At 39.4% G+C, this 19,877-nt stretch overlaps 1 protein-coding gene across 2 annotated transcripts in view; it reads left to right on the plus strand.

The window, feature by feature from the left end:
• Positions 1–19,877, plus strand: part of LOC114565319 (sodium- and chloride-dependent GABA transporter 3-like) — a 29,784-nt gene continuing 9,907 nt past the window's right edge. The window contains exons 1-8 of one of the 2 annotated variants that reach the window (XM_028593294.1): positions 1–284; positions 1,407–1,541; positions 1,697–1,834; positions 2,084–2,171; positions 2,957–3,089; positions 5,695–5,829; positions 7,112–7,215; positions 19,467–19,591. In XM_028593294.1, the coding sequence (XP_028449095.1) occupies positions 104–284; positions 1,407–1,541; positions 1,697–1,834; positions 2,084–2,171; positions 2,957–3,089; positions 5,695–5,829; positions 7,112–7,215; positions 19,467–19,591 (1,039 nt within the window). In that variant the 5' untranslated portion in view covers positions 1–103. Of the gene's footprint in view, positions 285–871; positions 1,016–1,406; positions 1,542–1,696; positions 1,835–2,083; positions 2,172–2,956; positions 3,090–5,694; positions 5,830–7,111; positions 7,216–19,466; positions 19,592–19,877 lie in introns of those variants that run through there. The other variant, XM_028593297.1, reaches the window with a different exon arrangement.

Here is a 19,877-nt window from a genome sequence, read left to right on the forward strand (position 1 = left end):
GGTGGATGAAGTTTAGAAGTCTTCCTGAAAGAATGTACTCTGACCTTCATTAGTCAAATAAGGAAAAGATACATAAAAGAAAAAAGTACTGTCTACACAACGGATGAAGTCCTTGGATGTCAGGATGGACAGACAAAGAAGAAGAAGAAGAGAAGATCAGAGAAGTGCTGCAGCCAGAGGACAGTGGGCCAGTAAAACAGAATATATTCTGGTTGTTGCAGGAAATGTGGTCGGCCTGGGCAATGTGTGGAGATTTCCTTACCTCTGCTACAAGAACGGTGGAGGTGAGTCCTAAAACCACAACTCAAGTCTCTCTTTGTTAATGGGAGATGAGTAAAGCTTATAATGTAATGGGTCATTTCCATGAGCGTACACGTCTCTGTATTTATCTCTTTTTTTTTTTTTTTATTGTGAAATACCAAAAAGACTTTGGACAGATTTGGAGTCTTTGATACCACCAACTTCGTCTACTCCTTTAACCTTAAAGATATGATCTGTTCCTATGATAATTCAGGTAATGGTGCACTTGAGTATCTAATTAATTTCTAATAATTCTATATGCCACATTTTATATTCATAAGCAGAATTTTTCATTTCCTAATTGTGTCTCATAGAACTTAAATCTCTACTCAAGTCACTTAGACTGCTGAATAATGTTGAAGAATATATTGTGTAAGAATAGAATGTCTTGTAGCCTGGGATGACCTTGCTCTCTCCTCTTGTCTGCCATGTGTAAGATAAGACATTTGCAGAATTACTGGAGCAAAGTGCTCCTGATAAACAGTTGGAACAGAATGCACCCAATGAAATATATAATAGTGACAAACAATCTTTAGGCCAGGAGAGGAGGAGAGGAGGAGAGGAGGAGAGAACAAGAGCGATTCCAGGGCTAGCTTGCATTTCGCTATCTTCACGGGAAACCGAATGTCTGAGCTATGGCCAACTGATTAGTGGCGACAGACACCATGGCAGAAAGAGGAACCTGGAGAAGGATAAAAGAGTAGGGCAGAGAGAGGTCCGTGGTCAGACCTGGAGAGACTGTGTTGAGGATGTGACAGTCTTGAAGGAGTTCTGAACTATATATATATATATATATATATATATATATATATATATATATATATATATATATATATATATATATATATATATAGACCAGAACAGAGCAGAATCGGTCAAATATTTTCCTTCAATAACGTAAAGAGTATTAAACTTGTGGAAACTGAAGAGCTGTTTTGCCTAAACCTCTGACTAATTGTGAATTCATGTTTAAATGTACCTTGTTATTTCTTTATGTAATGAATGTGTTCACACTTGATGTAAATGTGCTATTGATGTTTACCTGATTCTTTCTATGCTGCATTTGCCAATAAAAAGAAAAAATAATGTCTCTGTATTTACCAAAGGGGCCTTTCTGGTGCCGTATGGTCTGTTAGCTGTGGTGTGTGGGATACCTCTGTTCCTGTTGGAGACTTCAGTTGGTCAGTTCACCCAGGAAGGATTCATCACTTGTTGGGGGAAGTTGTGTCCACTGGCACAGGGTGAGTTGAAGTAAAATGTGCAGCCAAATTCATACTTTGTACATTATGCTGTCATTCTGTAATGTTATTCTAAAAAATATTTGAGTCCTTCGGACAAGCTACATTTGAATTACCTTCACAGGTTTAAACATTTTAGACCTTGCTTATTGTTTCAGGAATTGGATATGGATGTTTCATGATGAAACTTTATGACTTCAGCTACATTTTAGTCCAAGTCTGGGCTCTCTTCTACCTGGTGTTCTCATTTAGATCCCAGCTGCCCTGGGCCAGCTGTGACAACACCTGGAACACGGGTAAGATTAGATAACATTTCACTCAAAATGAACTTTGTATCTGTACAAAACTGGTTTCAGTTGTAAGTATAACTGAATGTCAATCCTTTGTCATATGGTTGATACTTGCCTAATGGAAAATGAGCTCTCCTACAGGATAAATGTGAATCAGATCACCATGTACTGTAGATATGTTGTTGGAATATCTTGTATGGCAGTCATCCCTCTCACATTTACCATTATGAAATCTGTGTTTGTATCCAAACCCAGCTAACTGCCTTGATCTTCAGACTTTTAATTCATCTAATGTAACTGCAAATCGGACCAACACCACCTCTGCTGCAACCGAGTTCTGGGAGTGAGTGTTTTTCTTCTAATGACCCATAATACATTGTTAAATACTGTGTCACTAATATGCATTGTTTTACCCTGTGTTGCAGCAGTAAAAATGATGTAAAATAATTCCTGCTAGATGAACATTTCAGCATCATAAATGTACCCATGAAGACATTGTTCAGTGTAATTTTAATTAATGGTGTGTACAGATTAAGCACTCTCACTGTTCCCTCTATCACTGCAGACTATTCAGCATTTTGCAATGCTATGTTAGAAATAGTTTGTTTCAGCCTTTTCCTAGGTCATTATTAAATATGTATTTAAAGTGGAATTACAGACTGCTCAATACTTTCTCCTCTAATTGCCACTGTCGCAATAGCCACTGCTAATGCTTGCTCTTGAGGGAATTACTGTAATTGTTGGGGTTTTGGAATTTATAGAGTGTGGTCTAGACCTACTCTATCTGTAAAGTGTCTCGAGATAACTTTTGTTATGATTTGATACTATAAATAAAATTGAATTGAATTAATGCAGGCACAGAACGTAAATGCATGTTATTGCTTGCTGGCCAGTCTTTGCGTGGTGTCCTTTAAGCTTTAATTTCAACATTTTCACCCTTTATTGGAAAGTATAGAAGCAGACAGGAAAGAAAGAAAAAGTGGTTGCCTTGGATTGGATGCCCCAAATCATTAAAATTGAAAAAACAGACAGTTTCTGACAGATCTATATGACTCCAGAGTAAAATATGCAATTATTCTGGAATTTATTGTTATCATTTGGCATTTGCCATATTCCCCCTCTGCTCAGATGGCGTGTGCTGGGCATGTCTGGAGGCATTGAGGAGCTGGGCAGTGTGAGATGGGAGCTGGCTTTGTGTCTTTTGGCCTGCTGGGTGATGTGCTACTTAAGCATCTGGAAAGGTGTCAGATCTTCTGGAAAGGTGAGTTTAAGAATGCCCTATAGACAGTGCTTTTTCAGTGTTACAGTATCTCCATCAAGGGTGTAACTTTGGATTCAACATTGTGGGGGGTTGAGATCTCCATTTTTGAGCGAATTTGAAATTTTAATATAAATTTAAAATATCAAGCGCTTCATTTCCTGCATTCTGGGCAATTTTTCTGCAACAATTTGTGCCTTTTCTGCATCAAATTATGGTGCAAATGTATTTATTTATGTAAAGGAAATTATAATAGCTTTTTTGTGGGGTTGCACTATTTAATTCAATTCAATTCAATGAACACTGGCAATAATAGTCACAATTAAAGCTGCAAGCATCGTTGGACGGGCCCTCGCTCCTCTGCCCGCATCAGGGTTACTGGCGGATGCCGCTCCTTGCGACCGCGCAATCACCAATGAAAAGGGATGATACCTCACACAAGACTCTACCTTAAATGGGTCACCAGTTATGAAAAGGGGCATGGCTTAAACATAGGGCGCGGGCCAAACCATGACCAATGACAAACAAACTCTCTGCTGAGTTCAATGATACCTCACACAAGACTCTACCTTAAATGGTTCTATCACAAGTAGACCACACATTCTAAGTTTCATGTAAATCGGATGATGTTTATCATATAAGGCTGATTTCCCGTTGCCAGCGGGGGGCACAATGACCAAAAGTCAATATTGGCCTGAATATGTCCTCAGGCCTGGACTCTTATTGATTGTGGGAAATTTCAAGCAGATATGACAATGTACACTGTAGTTACAGCCACTTTCTCGTTCATCGCTAAACACTCAAAATGGCCGCCACGCCACGCCCACACTGTTTGATGAAAAGTTTTTCTTTTAATAAATTTGAGATGGTCCAAGTCCATCGGATGAAATCTCTAGGAGGAGTTCGTTAAAGTATAGCACCTTGACTTTTAGGCCAACTTCCTGTTGGCACTAGGGGGCGTTATGACTTTGAGCCAATATTGGCCTTTAGATGTTGTCAGGGTTGGACTCTTCTGAATCCTGAAAAGTTTAGAGCCAATTGGACAATGTACACTCGAGTTACACACACTCTTTCGATGGCGAGACAAAATGGCCTCGCTGCCACGGCCATGCCCTATGATGGAAAGTTTTTCTTTTAATAACTTTTCATCTAAGGTCTTATGATGGCACAGAACAAATTTGAAGTTGATTGGAGGAAATCTCTGTTAAAGTACGACATGTGGAAATGGCCAAAATCGCACTAATTTCGAACTTTCAATTCAAAATGGCGGACTTCCTGTTGGGTTTAGGGTTTTGGCTCCAATTACATTTTTTGTACGTCTTGACATGCTCCATATGTGTACCAAGTTCGTGAGTCTACGTTAAACGTACTGCAGGTGTTTCCTAATAATATTGCCTAGAGGAAGCATATATAAGGTGAAAAGAATGAATCGAAGCACTGAGCCTTGAGGAACGCCATGGCTAACTTTAGCGTCCCTGGAGGATTCTTCATTAACATTAACAAATTAAGATTGATCAGATTAATAGGACTTAAACCAGCTTAGTGTTATTCCTTTAATGCCAACTAAGTGTTCCAGTCTCAGTAACAGGATGGTATGGTCAATAGTGTCGAATGCAGCACTAAGATCTAGTAAGTACGGAGACAAGTCCTTTGTCTGAAGCAGTTAGAAGGTCATTAGACACTTTCACCAGTGCCATCTCTGTGCTATCATGCATTCTAAATCCTGACTGAAAGTCCTCAAATACACTATTGCTATGTATAAAATCACGTGACTGATTAGTGACAAGGATCTTGAAGAGAAAGGGGAGATTAGATAATAGGTTTATAGATGGCTAAGACCTCAGGATCGAGGGTGTGTATTTTCAGAAGAGGTTTTATAACAGATACTTTAAATGACAGTGGTAGTTAACATGTTAATAAGGACATATTGATCATATCTAGTAATGAAGTGTTAACCACGGGTAACGCTTCTTTAAGTAGCCTCGTTGGGATGGGGTCTAAGAGACCGGTAGTTGGCTTAGCTAAAGAGACCTTTAACATTAATTGTTGAAGGTCTATAGGATAAAAGCAGTCTAAGTGGAAGTCGTCACTACTCAGAGCTAGAGGAATAGATGGCTCAATATAGCTGTGACTCTCTGTCAGCCTGGCTACAGTGCTGAACAGAAACCTTGGTTTGTTCTTATTTTCTTCTATTAGTGATGAGTAATAGTTTGATCTGGCATTTCTGAGGGCCTTCCTATATGTTTTCAGACTGTCTTGCCAATCTAAACAAAATTCTTCCAGTTTGGTGGAATGCCATTCACCGAAATTTGTTTTAATTGCGAGTTTGCTAGTTATACCAAGGTTTGAGTCAAGTTTCCTTTGCTTCATCATCTTCTTTTTGAGAGAAGCAACAGAGTCTAAAGTAGTCCGTAGCGAGGCCATAGCACCGTCATAATTTGGGAGGGACTAAAGTTAACAAAAGAGTCCACTGTTATATTAAGGAACATCATTGAATTAAATGCTGAGGGCTGTAGTAAAGGGCTGTATTTAAAAATAACATTAATACTGTTAAAATCCTGCTGTAAATAAATTGACAGCAATAATTAACATAAAAAAATATTTTTAGGTGGCGTATTTCACAGCTACATTCCCCTATGTGATGCTCCTGGTCCTACTCATCAGGGGCCTGACTCTACCGGGAGCTTGGGACGGGATCTACTTTTACCTGTATCCTGACCTGAATCACCTGGCTAACCTTGAGGTGACCATTTGATTTAAAACCAACTTTAGAATTACTCAGTTATCAATAATGAGGAACACAATTTATAATCTGCCTTCATTTTTTTTTTGTTTGTATATTTCTGTTCCAATGCATTTATGTGTTTGATCTGTACCATTAGTACAGACAACTGCATTAGTAATTGCTTGTAACTAATGACAACAAAACTGTATCCACATGATACAAGCCTTCCGTAATCGCGCACCACCCCCACCCCTCCTCCACGCAGTTTCCTTTAACTAAGGAGGACACGGAGAATTAAAAAAACATAATTGACTCTTCAGAGAGGTAATTAATTTAACTTGATTTTCTGTGCACCAAAAACGCCGGACAACACAATCTTCTGAACATAGCCATACTGAGAAATACTGAGAGAGTTGTGTGGAACTGAATTAGCTAATTAGCTTTGTATCAACTCATTTGGCAATGGCTTGAATGTAACAGATGTTCGTTAATATCCAATTCCAAAGTTACGCACTAAAGCTTTAAAACCGCCTAAATACGATCCGTGGTAAAACTGCTCTAAGCTGGCCGTTCCATTGTTTTCCTATGGGGAGAGCTGTTCCGCCCAACTATGCGCAGCTCTATTTCCACAGCGCTGCTGAGAAAGGTCTGACAGAGGAACATACACTCGTGGATTGGAGAAAAAAACGTTCTTGGTTGTCAGCATTTCTTTAAACCTATAACAATCATCTTTGGCGACTCTGCAAAATAGTCACGGGAAGGAACTTGTTTTGGTGGAAACGCAAATGAAAAGGCCACGTACAATATTAAATGAAGTTAACTGTTGACACGATACAGTAACGTGAGCTATTTAAATTAGCTATTAGAGGATACATGGTTAAACCTCTTACCAGTGTATCTCCTTGTGTACTTCGTCTACAGCAATCCCACCAATCGGTCCTAAAACGTCCCAGTTAGAGAGTAAATGTTGTAGACATATTCTTTGTAAATCTTTACAATCATTCTCCGAAAGAACCAAGCAGGCCTGCCTTGGAGCACCATCCAAATTTTCTTCCAAACTTGATATTTTCAGCGTGTAACGTTGCTCAGAGGTTCCGGTTAATGTTCCTCGATCTGACCAGAGTTTAAAGTAAACACAAAGAAAGCGGCATTAGGAGTTATCTATTAGGGACCAAAACATCTGTACAAATTTCCATGGCAATGGCATAGTGATAATAGCGACAGCTAACCAACGGTCACAACCAAATTTATAAAACCCAAATTTCAATCAGTAGAGTTATTATTTTTCCTGACATTACAGGTCTGGCTAGAGGCAGGATCCCAAATATTCTTCTCCTACAGCTTGACTATAGGGACTCTGAACGTTCTGGGCAGCTATAATAACTACAACAACAATTGTTACAAGTAAGTATAAGTTAGATATTACAGGGACCTTCTGTTATATTCAGGTTAGAAATTGTATGTATGTGATCCATTTTCTAAGTCTGATCTCAATTTGTTTTCTCTCCTGCGTTTATGACTAACAGATAAGGGTTGCCAGGATGATCTAAGTTCTATACATTCCATCTGATTGTACCTGGGGGACATTGTTTTGTGTTAGTTACTTGTTTCTGTGAAAAAGGTGAAATGTTTGGCAGGTGATGTACTGCATGTACTTTGTATTAGAGTGCATGGAGAAATTAAAACTAAGCTGAAAGAAAACAATAATGCACTTTAACTGGCAAAAGCTTTTTTCACCTGGGGTCCGTTTCAGGAAGGAAGTTTAACAAACTCTGAGTCTTAAGCCCAAGACACACCAGGCCGATAATCGGCCGTCGGACAGTCTGGCGAGGTCGGTGACTCGAGTGTGTTCAGTGTGTCCTGTGCCGTTGTCCGTCTGAGGGGCTGTCGCCCTTCATTAATTTTTTCCACAGTATCTTTATTTATTTCCAGACATAACATTTACATATAATGACTGGAACTCAAAACTCCTGCCCCAAACTCTGCAGATTCCATGTCCATCAAACCCTGACCAAGACGTAACAACAAAACAACCATACAAATAAAAAATAAATTATGAATAACTAAAGAAAAAAGAAACTTTTTTTTTGTGATCAAATGAAGAAAAAAGAAACTTAAAGGTCCAATATGTAATATTTGTACTGTAATAAATCCAAAAATGACACCAATGCCTCATCAGATATTAAGGGAACATGTTAAACTGAAATACTATCTTTTCTGACAACAATGCTAATTTCAATATTTTTCTTTTTGAAATTTACATTCCGTGACGGAATTTATGTTTATGTTTTGATCTGTGTGTTGTTATCAACGGCCCAGTTTGACAGGCAGGCCGGGTTGCCAGATATATACCTGTAAAAACGTAAACCCAGCGCGCTACAGCTGTAACGGTAGTACAGCCATGAAAGCAGCAAACAAACCAACAGGATCAACGGAGATAGATTCTACATGACAAAAAAAAAAAAAACAGCATGTTTCTAACAGTTGCGTGACCAGAGGCGTAACAACCCCTGGTAAATATTGGAGATGTATTTGAAAGATGGAGACAGCTTAGAGCCCAAAAGGACGCAGAGTTGGCTTATTTTCTCCTGAACCGGTAAGCATTAGCTTCAGGCTAATTTATCACAGCTACTAGGGATGGGCATTTTTTGTCATTTCAACATTTGTGTACTCACATTGAATTATATAGCTAGAGTAACCGAGTTGGTTACTCATAAAAAACAATTGAGACATAGCCAGTAAAGTGATCCCGACTGGTCCTGGCTAACGCCGCCATGCTAACCCTGCTAACTGTTAACGTTACCGGGAGGACCAGGCATGCAGCCCATGGCTGTTTACAGCGTGTAGCCTCTTCAGCGGCTGGAGCCGACAACGGTGAGTTATTTTAAGCCACGAGAGGGGGGCTGTAAATCGGAAAGAGGGGACTATGAGTTTGCAGTGTGTTTAGCGATTGTTGCCGTAATTCTAAGCCAATGAAGTGTGTTCCATCGGCAAGGTAGTGGTATTTTTAGCGTTTCGTATTGTAATTCTAAGCCGAGGAAGTGTGCCTGACTGGCGTGTGGAGAGAACAGTGAGGTTGTTGTGTTTTTAGCGGTTCATACTGTAATTTTAAGCCGAAAAAGTGTGTCTGTTAGTTGGTTACAGAGCTCCACGTGAGCACGGGCTTTTATGACTGTCAATATAGCCAGCATCTAACGTTAGCTACTCGGCTGTGCTGTGGAGTAATGTCTGGCTATGTGAGACTAGCATCTAACGTTAGCTACTCCGCTGTACTGTGGAGTAATAACTGGCTATGTGAGAAAAGCGTCTAGCAGCATTGTTGTGAATGCTGCGGTCTCAGCCTGGCCACCCCCGTGAACTTCGAGTCTGGGCAGGAGGGGGCGGGGGAGACGACTCTCCAGTATTTTGAATTGGTAGTGCAGTAACTATTTTAACCGCTAGCTGCCAGTATTACACACAATATTACATATTGCACCTTTAAATACAAAATAAAATAATACAAATACTACATAAGTAAATAAAAAGGGGGGACTAAGTACAAAACCAACCGTGCACTGCTCATACTCACAACTGTGCACTACACATAAATGAGATAGTGATCATTCAACACCAGACAGTAAACATTTTACCCCAATGAACTACAGAGGGCCACTTATGGGTCATCCCTAGGTGTTTCCACCAAACAAGACAAGTCTTTATTTGCAAGTCTTTGGTACACGCCCTCTCCCACTCCTCAATGGAGATATTTTCCTGTAGGTCCTCTCTCCAGGACTCAAGCTTATTTACTGACGTTTCTGAGGATTCACCAACCAGTTCATTATATATTTTGGAAATCAAGCTCCTTCCCTGGTAGTCTTTCACCATCATTTCTTCGAGTGTTGATAGGCTAGGAATGGCAAAGGACTGATTTTGTTGTTCTAATGAAATCTCTGTTGTAAATATCTAAAGAACTGGCTGCGAGCTATGTCGTGCTTGACAACAATTTAAAATGTTAACCACCCCCCCCCCCCCACCACCTCCTCCTGGGGGGAAGAGATCATTTCCCCATATCGGACTAAATAATGAGAGCGAGTCAACTACTTTGAGATATTTCTTAACCTGTTGCCACACACTAATCACATTTTTAGCCATAGGATTCTTGGTGTTATTTTTGAGTTTCTTAAAATTAGCCGAGTACAGGTAAATGAGCAAAGGCAGCTTCAGTGTATCACCTTACACTTCTCTCCACAGTGGCACATTCTCCTCAGAGTAGTAGAACATCAGTGTTCTCAGTTGCGCTGCCCAGTAGTATCATAGTGGGTTTGGGCATTTAAGCCCTCCTTTATCATAAGGCAAGTACAACAATGATAGGCGCATCCTGTGGCGTCTATTGTTCCATAGAAACTTGATGAAAAGTGTATTCAGCTGAGAAAATAAATTGCTTGGTGGTGGCAGAGGTACATTTTGACAGCAACAGTTTAGGAATAGGAAGAACATTCATTTTGAGAGTATTTATTTTCCCCATTAACGACATTGGTAAAGCAGCCCATCTATCTGAAGAATTTGAGATCTCTTGCATAACTGGTCTATAGTTAGTTTCTATGATATTGTTAAACAAAGGAACAATTTGAATGCCTAAATAAGAGAAGCAATTGACGACCTTAAATTGTGCAACTACATAAGTTGGATTTTCCCTGTCTACTTGGTTTAATAACCTAATGGATGTTTAAAACTTATAACATGAAATCTTACCGAACTTCCTAATCCAGTCTAGCAGGGCCGAGATGGATTTGTTGGTGGTTTTGAGAAAAACAATTGTCATCTGCATATAAAGTTAAACAGTGCTCCGTCTGTTCTATGGTTATTCCAGAAATGCTATCATGTGACCTCACTGCAATTGCCAAAGGTTCAATTGCCATAATGAACAACAATGGAGAAAAAGGGTCCCCTTGTCTACACCCTCGATTTATTTTTTTTATAGTTTTTGAGATATTACTGTTAGTCCAATTACAAAAATTCTCTCCCAAACCAAAGCGTGCCAGAATCTCAAACAAATAAGACCATTCCACTGTCAAACGCTTTTTCAGCATCGATTGACCGTAAAGCAGTGTCTGGGGCCTCCTTTTGATGATAAAGAATGTTCAAAATCCTTCTAACATTATGGAAGCCTTGTCTGCCACGAATAAACCCGTTCCGATCCCCCCCAATTATCTTAGTTATTATTTCTTTGATTGTTTTTGCTAAAATCTTACAAAGTATTTTCAAATTATTTTCATTTATTATTTGGTTTACCTGCCTTCAGGAGCAGAGTAATTAATGCTCCTCTTTGGCAAGGTACCATTTTGGAAAGGACATTTCAAAAATTGGAGTTAGCAATTTATTTTAAATTTTTTTATAGATTTCAATTGGTAGGCCATCAGGCTTGGGAGTTTTTCCTGCTTTAATCTTAATTTATCAATTGCAGCAGATAATTCCTCTACTATAATATCTTTCTCCAAATTAGTCCTAAACTTTTCTGGTATATTGGGTATATTTATACAATCTAAAAACTGAATTTTCATTAATCATTTCTGTACTATAAAGACCCTCATAACATTTTATGAAGGTTTCATTTATTTCTGTTGGATCTACAATGGTTTCTCCTTGATCACTCTGCAGTGACAATATATCTCTTTTGCTCTGTAGCTGCTTGAGCTATGCAAGAACTTTCCCAGGTTTTTCACCCTGATCATAAGACTGCTTAAGTCGCAACAGACTGGCCATCGCTTTTGATGCAGATAATTCATTGTATTGTGCTCTAAGCAGCAATAGATTTTGATGAGATTCTGTTGACCCTGTTCGATAATACTCATTTTCTATTTCCTTTATTTTCATCTTTAAGTTTTTTTTTTTTTTTAAAGTCAATGTTGCGTTAGAGCTTGTGATGCTGATTATTTGGCCTCTAATATAAGCCTTAAAAGCCTCACATCTCACGCTTGCTGAAGTTTCTGTTGTATTAGTTTCAAAATAGAAACTGATTTGTTCATCCAGAAAAGAGACAAAGCCGGGGTCGGCCATTTTTGTTCGCAACGCCAAATCTTAGCGTCTTTCACTAGCTTTAAGTCCTGGTATACCAATGAGTTGTGAGCATGGTCTGGAATTAGGATAGCATCATAAGAGCATTCCTTGACTTTGTGCCTTAGCTCTGCAGATATAAAAAATAAGTCAATTCTTGAATAGGACTTGTGTATGCCGGAGTAACACGAGATAATTTGCTCTTTTAGTAAATGTCCTTGAATGATAAGGTATCGTCCAAATTTGTCTTTGATAACCTTAATCACCTGGAGTGGTATTGACTCATGCACCAGAGCAGTAACACCTCCAGCTCCAGAGTTAAACGATGCAGAAAAGACCTTGCCTCTCCACCTCCTCCTAATTTTCAGATCCTCATTGTACATCAGGTGTGTTTCCTGAAGAAACACAATATTAGACTGCATTGATTTTATCCTGTCCATGACTTGTTTGACTTTCTTAAGTTTTCGTAACCCCCTGCAGTTCCATGATGTGATTTAAATTTCTATCTCACTAGACATTTTGTATAGTTATACTCCCCAAACATTTTAAGGTGTTTGAAAAAAGTAAAAAATTAAATAAACAAAAGACGAACATAAATAGTACTACTGATGAACACTATACCCAAACCAACACCCATATCCAAGACACTTAGCCTGAATTTCTTTCCCCTGTAATCTTAAAACTTCCAGATAGCTGTTAACTGTTCCACCCCAAGGGTAAGACAGTATCACTGAGCTAACAAACAACTAATTATAACACAAACCTTACACTCCCATGCTACCATAATTAAACCTTAAACATTTTTCTTTCATAAGCACCCTCATTTTACTATGAACTAAATCAAATTTCACTCTCTGAAGTCACTATATTGTTCCAGGAGAATCTTAACAGAAATGAAGAAGTGAGGTAATATAACCCCAAATACTTTAAAGTTAACAAAGGGACAGTTGTCAAAGACACTTCTGCCTCTTAACTCTTGTTTATAAAGAGCCAGGGGGGTTGATCGGTATCATCGGGAGGACAAATGCTATCATTGTTTTTTGGCAAGGTATACAACCCTAGTACTAGAAAAATCACGATAGCAGTGCAGGGGTAGTAGCGAAATCACTTTTTTTCAGCTCATGAAGGTAATAACCCCCTAAGATAAATTCCATTTTTGAAATCTGGTGTAAATCTGGTTTAGGCTCATGGTAGGGATATTGTCAATATTCTATAATATGGTGCTTGGTATCGTTGGAAAAGGGACCTTTTAGGCTTTCATTTAAGCCCAGTACTGAATCTGTCTGACAAACACAGAGGTCACATGACTTCTTTAAACCAGAAATAACACACATTTTCTCACAATTTCCGCCTAAACTGTATGCTTTCTTTTATCCCTGGGGCATGAAAGAACACCAGGGACACAAAACTCAACAACTTCAATACTCAAGGCACTCTGATGATTCAGAAAATGCACACTATACCCATACTGTTTATTTGTGAGAGCCTTTAGAGTACAGCACAAGTCTTCAAAATAGAATGGAGCCAATAGAATGGACAAATAGGATGGAGCCCTATTAGTTGTAAAAGTCAATAAAGAAACAGGTTGTAAAGTGAATATTTAATCAAAGACGTATGTTGATATCCATTATTTTATTATCTAATCATTTTCATTTTCCATTTCTTCGTCGTCTTCATCTGAACTTTCTATACAGGTCTATACCTGGTTTTCACACTCACATTTCAGTTTACACATGCACGCACCTGAGGCCATTTGTAAGACACATACATCATGGGAGTGAACACTTTTTTTGTACAGTTGCAGGCGAGTAGATCCATGACAGCTTCAGGTGCTGGCTGGCCTTCCATCCAGTGCATCACCAACTGTTCACCTTCCTCCTCTGTCTCCATCTTCCATCATCTGCCAACAGGGCTTGGCATTTATGGCTCCTTTTCTAAACATTTTCTCCAAATACCAGCCTGATAGTTAGCTGGCAGTGTGTGTTGCCTCAAGCCAGGGACGTCGTTAGGCCTGTTTTAGGGGGGCTGAAGCTACCCCAAAATGTTCCTAAGCCCCCCCAAATAATTAGAAAAATAATATATATATTTTTTTTTTTTTTTTTTTTTACAGTGCACTCTGTATCACTCACTACTTTGAATCAATCTTCCTTCACCATTCATCTATATGTGTCGTCGTGCACTGCAGTCAGTTTTATTTATATTTCACGAACTGTCAGCTGGTGGAAAAGGCCGAGACGGAGGCTCAACGAGCCCGCGTGCACGTAACGGTATGTGGACGAGCGAGGTAGAGAGGGACTGAAGAGAGAGAGCGCCTGGCGGCATTAAAACAAAGCAGGAAATCCGAGAAATAAAACGTTGTTTTCGCCGATTTATCACTCGAAATGCAATTGTAGCAAGCATTTCACTATCGCTAACGTTATCCAAATTCATATTTCGAAACAACAAATAATATATCCAGCTACAAGAAAAACGGAAATTCGAAAGTTAAACAGAAGTACAAAGAGTCGATGGCTATGAAGATGATAGGCTACACCGTCTCGTCTCGTTGGTGTCTTTCTTTGGTCTGAACTTGCTACTGCACACAGAGTGAGTGATAGGCTACAGAGTGAAATTGTAAGTTGTTGTTAATGACTTTTACTTGCTTAACTTTAGCTACGTTTACTTGAGGTAAAGATAAAGGGATTTTTTAGCTGACTATGGTAAACAATAGTCTAGCTAGAGTGAAATACAAGAAATACCTAATTAACCTAGTTAGTTATCCAAAGTTCTCTATTCTTTGCCATTAATATAGCATGCTATCGCCATAGTATTAACAGTCCCCACAGAATGTTGTCACTGAAAACTAAATGTTATAGAGACACTATTAATGCTATTGTACTGTTATATCATTCAATTTATTGAGCAGATGGATACTGGACGATATTTTGAGAGAAAGAGAGAGAGAGAGAGAGAGGGAGACAGAGAGAGAGAAACAGGAGTTTGGCAGGGCAGCTGATTCTAAGGGAATTGGCTTGATTGAGGTAAGTTATGTTAGTGGTCTGCAGCAATAGTTCTCAAAGTGGGGTCCAGTGACCCCCAGGGGTCCTTGAGGGGGACCCCAGCAAAAAGTGAAATAACTTATTTTCACTATAATTCCATCCATAATTAACACAATGTTTCATAGATTCATTCATAGACTTTCTGTAATAAAACATCTAAAAGCAAAAATCCTATCAAATGGGGACCCCTGGACAAAATCTAATCAAATGGCTGTTTGTGGTCTAATCGGCATTTCAGTTTAGGGGTCCTTGATGTCTAAAAGTTTGAGAACCACTGGTCTACAGGGCTAAGAAAATGTGAGGCGTTTTGTTTTCTTCCTAAACAGGCATTTGTTGGCAGGTCTAGGCACTAAGGCATAGCCTAAACTAAATTATTTTATGATATTTATTATATATGCTATATTCTGACCAACTTAACTTTCTACATTATGTTATACAGTATGTAGATTTTGTAGGCTAGGCTCTACATGAACATACATACATATCAGTCCCTCCAGGAATTTGCGATGTTGCGATTGCAACAATTCATGCAAATTCATCCAATCACCTTGGTTTTTATTTTTAAAGTATAGTATACACAATAAAAATCAATTTTTTTTGCAATTTTCAGTCTCTCGCAACTTCATTGCAGCAAAAATATAAGTACGTTCCCCCCATGCAGCTTTGATGCAGCTTTGAAGTATCTAAAAGCTAACATTAGAATAACATTTGTAAGTAAGATTTTACAAGGTAAAGTTTTGCATAGCCTGGGGGCTAAGCCCCCCCTGTCTTTCAATCCTAGTGACGTCCCTGCCTCAAGCTATCGTTGCACGGTGGGAGTTGATGACTCTCGATTTCACCTTTCTTTGCACAGAAAAGGTGGTACCTGAGCTTGTTGATCATGGTGGTTGATGCTTTTGGGGCACAGAGGACACATGTAAATGCCTCCAGTTTGTTGCTCAGTTCTGGTGAGAGGTCCCATTCCTGGCCCAACTTCAAGAATGTGTCTTGTATTTTTTTTCATCAGGAGTGTAAGTGCCTTTGTCTTCCGTTTGCCTGCAAAAGCACTTACAGTGTCACATCCTGTGTAGGCGTGCAACTCAATGAGAGTCTTACAAGTGTCCATGCCAACAGTGGCTGCAACCTTCCTGATAGCTACCAGCCTTGTACGGGTTCTTGTGCCACAATTCAGGAACAATGGGTAAAAATACTAAATAATATGTCAATTTGCACATCGTTAACACAACAATGACAATATTATCGTAGACGATATATATCGCCCACCCCTACTATGGGTATAATCTCCCTGTGTCTATTCCCCATCAATTCACAAGCACCAGAGAAAAATTATTTTGTACTTACATTTAATACCCCTGGAACTCATTGGAAGTTGATTGAAGATGGCGTAGTTGGTAGTGTTGTTATAACCAGTCAACTGAACCAACGATCTTTTCACAAAACTGACAACCTTGTCAAACTGTCAAAGTCCATCAACATTACGTGCATGAGCTACTTTCTGACATTCTAACCGAAAGTGGCTGAATATCAAAATACATGATAGAAGCATATTGTTAAACCACTTACAAGTGTTATGTTGAAACAATTACTTTTTATTACAACTGTACATGAATAAAGAGGCCATTTGGCCCTGGACTAATTGGGTATTCTATTTGTCCATTCTATTGGCTCCATTCTATTTTGAAGACTTGTGCTGGCTGCATAAGTCTAATTTAAGGCTCTCACAAATAAATAGTATGGGTATATTGTACATTTTTCTGAATCATCAGAGTGCCTTGAGTATTGAAGTTTTGTGTCCCTGGTGGGTCAAAAAAGGTCCCCTTTCCAACGATACCAAGCACCATATTATAGAATATTGACAATATCCCTACCATGAGCCTAAACCAGATATACACCAGATTTCAAAAACTGAATTTATCTTAGGGGGTTAGTAACTTAATGAGCTGAAAAAAAGTGATTCGCTACCGCCCCTGCACTGCTATCGTGATTTTTCTAGTACTAGGGGTGTGTACCTTGCCAAAAATCACTATGAGACTTTGTCCCCCCAGATGATACAGATGGCCCTGGCTCATGGACTATTAGTCTTGGAGTGAGTAGAGAATGGAGAGTAACATAGCTTTAACAGTTACTATAAGCTCTGAGTATAAGCCTTGAGCATACTGTAATAAACACTATTAAACAAAGGTGTATATTTGACATTGTAGTTTGTGCCAGCTCGGCTCAATCTTGCGCCTTTTATTTTTCCTAATAATTCAGTCCGGTCCCTCTTCTGACCTGATCCGTTTGATGAAGTCCTCCGCCTCGACATGATTGTTAAAGATGCAAGGCTGTTCTTTATAGGTCATTAGCAGTGGGGCAGGGGGGGGACGATGCCATATCGTAGTACCGTTGAACGGAGCTGCCAAATCACCTCGTCAAACTGCTTCTGCTTCTTGCCGCCACGTCTTGGTAAAACCTCACTGTCTGGTTCTTGTATCGTACTTCTCTCTTTTTGTCTTGGCTGCTCTCATCACCAATTCTTTATCTCTGAAGTTCAAAAACTTAATTATCAGCGTCCGGGATGAAGGGTTGTTGTGTGCTCTTGGGCCGATTCGTTTTCGATTAGTTTTGTGCGCTCCAGCGGCAGTTCCAGCGCGTCCGGTAGCCAATTCTCCAAAAAGGCATACGCCTCTTCACCCACCGCTCCCTCCGGTAAATTGACATGCCTCAAATTGGAGCGCCTTGATCTTGTCTCCAGGTCCAGTAGTTTTCCCTCCAAGTCCTTATTTTTGTTTTCTAGGACTTGAACTTTTGTTTGGAGCGAGGCAATGTTTTCTTCATTTGTCGAAATCCTTGTTTCTGCCTCCGTGTCACGCTCTGCACAGTCAGTGATGTCTTTCCTGACACTTTCGATAGCGGACAATATGCCATCAAACCTGGTGGAAAACTCTGTTTTCATGTCGTTAATAGCAGTCCGAATGGTAGCCGCCACAGGACCGGACTCTCCCGCCGCCGTATCATTGCTTCTATCCGACGATTTATCTTCTGGAGTCGAGCTAGCATTAGCCTCGTCGGAGTGAATGGCTTCAAAGTTAGCTAAGGATTTCTTGCTAGTGCTGGAGCTCGTAAAGTCCGACAATTTAGCTTGAAGAGTTTTATTTCGCCCTTGCTTGACTTTTTTCTGTGACGCTGGCTTTACTCTAAGCTTATCTATCGAAATGGAGGTATTTCACCAGCTCAAGTACAATATTTAAGAAGGATTTAGCCAACAGGGTAGCAGAGCAGGTTAATGCGGGTTCACTCAGCTCGCCGCCATACCGGAAGTCGTGTATATCATATTTAATCATAAGTATAATATTACTGGTGAAATGGTATTGAACCTATAATCTATTTCATTTAGGTGCAATACTGCGGGCGAAAAAGTCCTAGGCCTACTAATCCCATTCTGACGCTACAGCAGCATCATTAACAGAATTATAATTCATAATCTTTTATTTCAAAGGGTTTACACCATTCATCTGGAATCCTGTGGAACTCCTTTTTAATGGCTCTTACTGGTTTCTTACTGTGTCCAGGGAACATTACAAAAACGTTTAAAACACGTTTCTCTCCTGACAGCTCTGCATACACTGGTTTTACTAATATGCTCCTCATCACCAATGTTGTAAAGAAAACTGCCATTTGCAGAAAAATATAATGTGACACAAATAATCTGCTGAGATGTGGAGCATGTCCACGATGGGTGATGTTAGTGATATGAGGACGGATAAGGTTATGGAGGCTACATGACTGATAGACTGGGAAGAAAAACGACACCTCAAATAGGTAGTTATCTGGAAATTAAAATGCGTCGGGGCCTCATTATCATCTCCTGACGTATGTTTAACTCCCTGCGAAGTAATACAGCTTCTTCATCAACAGGAAATGCCATGTTTTGAGAAAAAAAACGTTTTATAGTCTGCCTAACATGGTTAATAAACCAACCCTGTTTTTTTATTCATGCAGATAACAAACTGCGCTAAAATGCACCTGATACCGACTGAATGAATGAATGAATGAATGAGGAAATGAAAGAGCGCTGTCTCAGTTACCATAGTAACTGACTCTGAGGTTAAGGTACCTCCTATTCTGAAACAGAAAACCCAGAGTTTCCCTCATCTCAGGGTTAACAAACTCAGTTTTCACTAAACCTGCTTTCTGAAACGGGCCCTTGTCCTAAACCTCATGTTGTCCTTGCTTGTTTCGAAAGTTTTTTTTGATTTATGGGATGGATGCGAAATAAGCACCAAAAATGTAAAAAGAAAAAAAAAACGGGAAAAAAATCTCTAAAACACCGGAAAAAAACATAAAAAAAAGTCCCCAAAACATTGAAAAAGTGACAAAACATTGGAAAAAAGCAACAAAACATCAGATATAGGGCAATCATTGAGAAAACACACAGAAACGTAAAAAAAAATTTAAAAAGTCATGAACACAGGAGAGAAAATAATTCAGATCACTTGCCTCTCAGGGGTTCCGTATTTTTGTCATCATATTTCCCGTTTCTATCCTGTTTTGTCAGTGACAAATTAAGACATCACCTATTGTCTTTCTTTCTGTGGCCTCTAGGGACTGCTTTTGGCTCTGTCTGCTGAACAGTGGGACCAGTTTTGTTGCTGGATTTGTCGTCTTCTCTGTACTTGGATTCATGGCTCAGAAACAGGGTGTTAGTGTTGACACTGTGGCTGAGTCAGGTATAACTCTTTAAAAAAGCAAGTCTTTGAAAGAAAAAAAATACTGTACGTACGCCCTAGCTGTATGACATGAACTACTACGACTACCATTTGTAGTCACTGTTCCATCTTTATTGTAACTATTATTTCCACTGTTCATCACCCCCCCAACCGGCCCCGTTAGACACCGCCTACCAAGAGTTTGGGTCCGTCCGTGGTTTTGTCCTAAAAAGGAGTTTTTCCTCACCACTGTCGCACTAAATGCTTGCTCTTGGGGTATTTCTGTTGGGTCTTTGTAAAATATAGA

The sequence above is a fragment of the Perca flavescens genome, chromosome 12 (assembly GCF_004354835.1).
Source record: "Perca flavescens isolate YP-PL-M2 chromosome 12, PFLA_1.0, whole genome shotgun sequence".
Taxonomy (NCBI): Eukaryota; Metazoa; Chordata; class Actinopteri; order Perciformes; family Percidae; genus Perca; species Perca flavescens.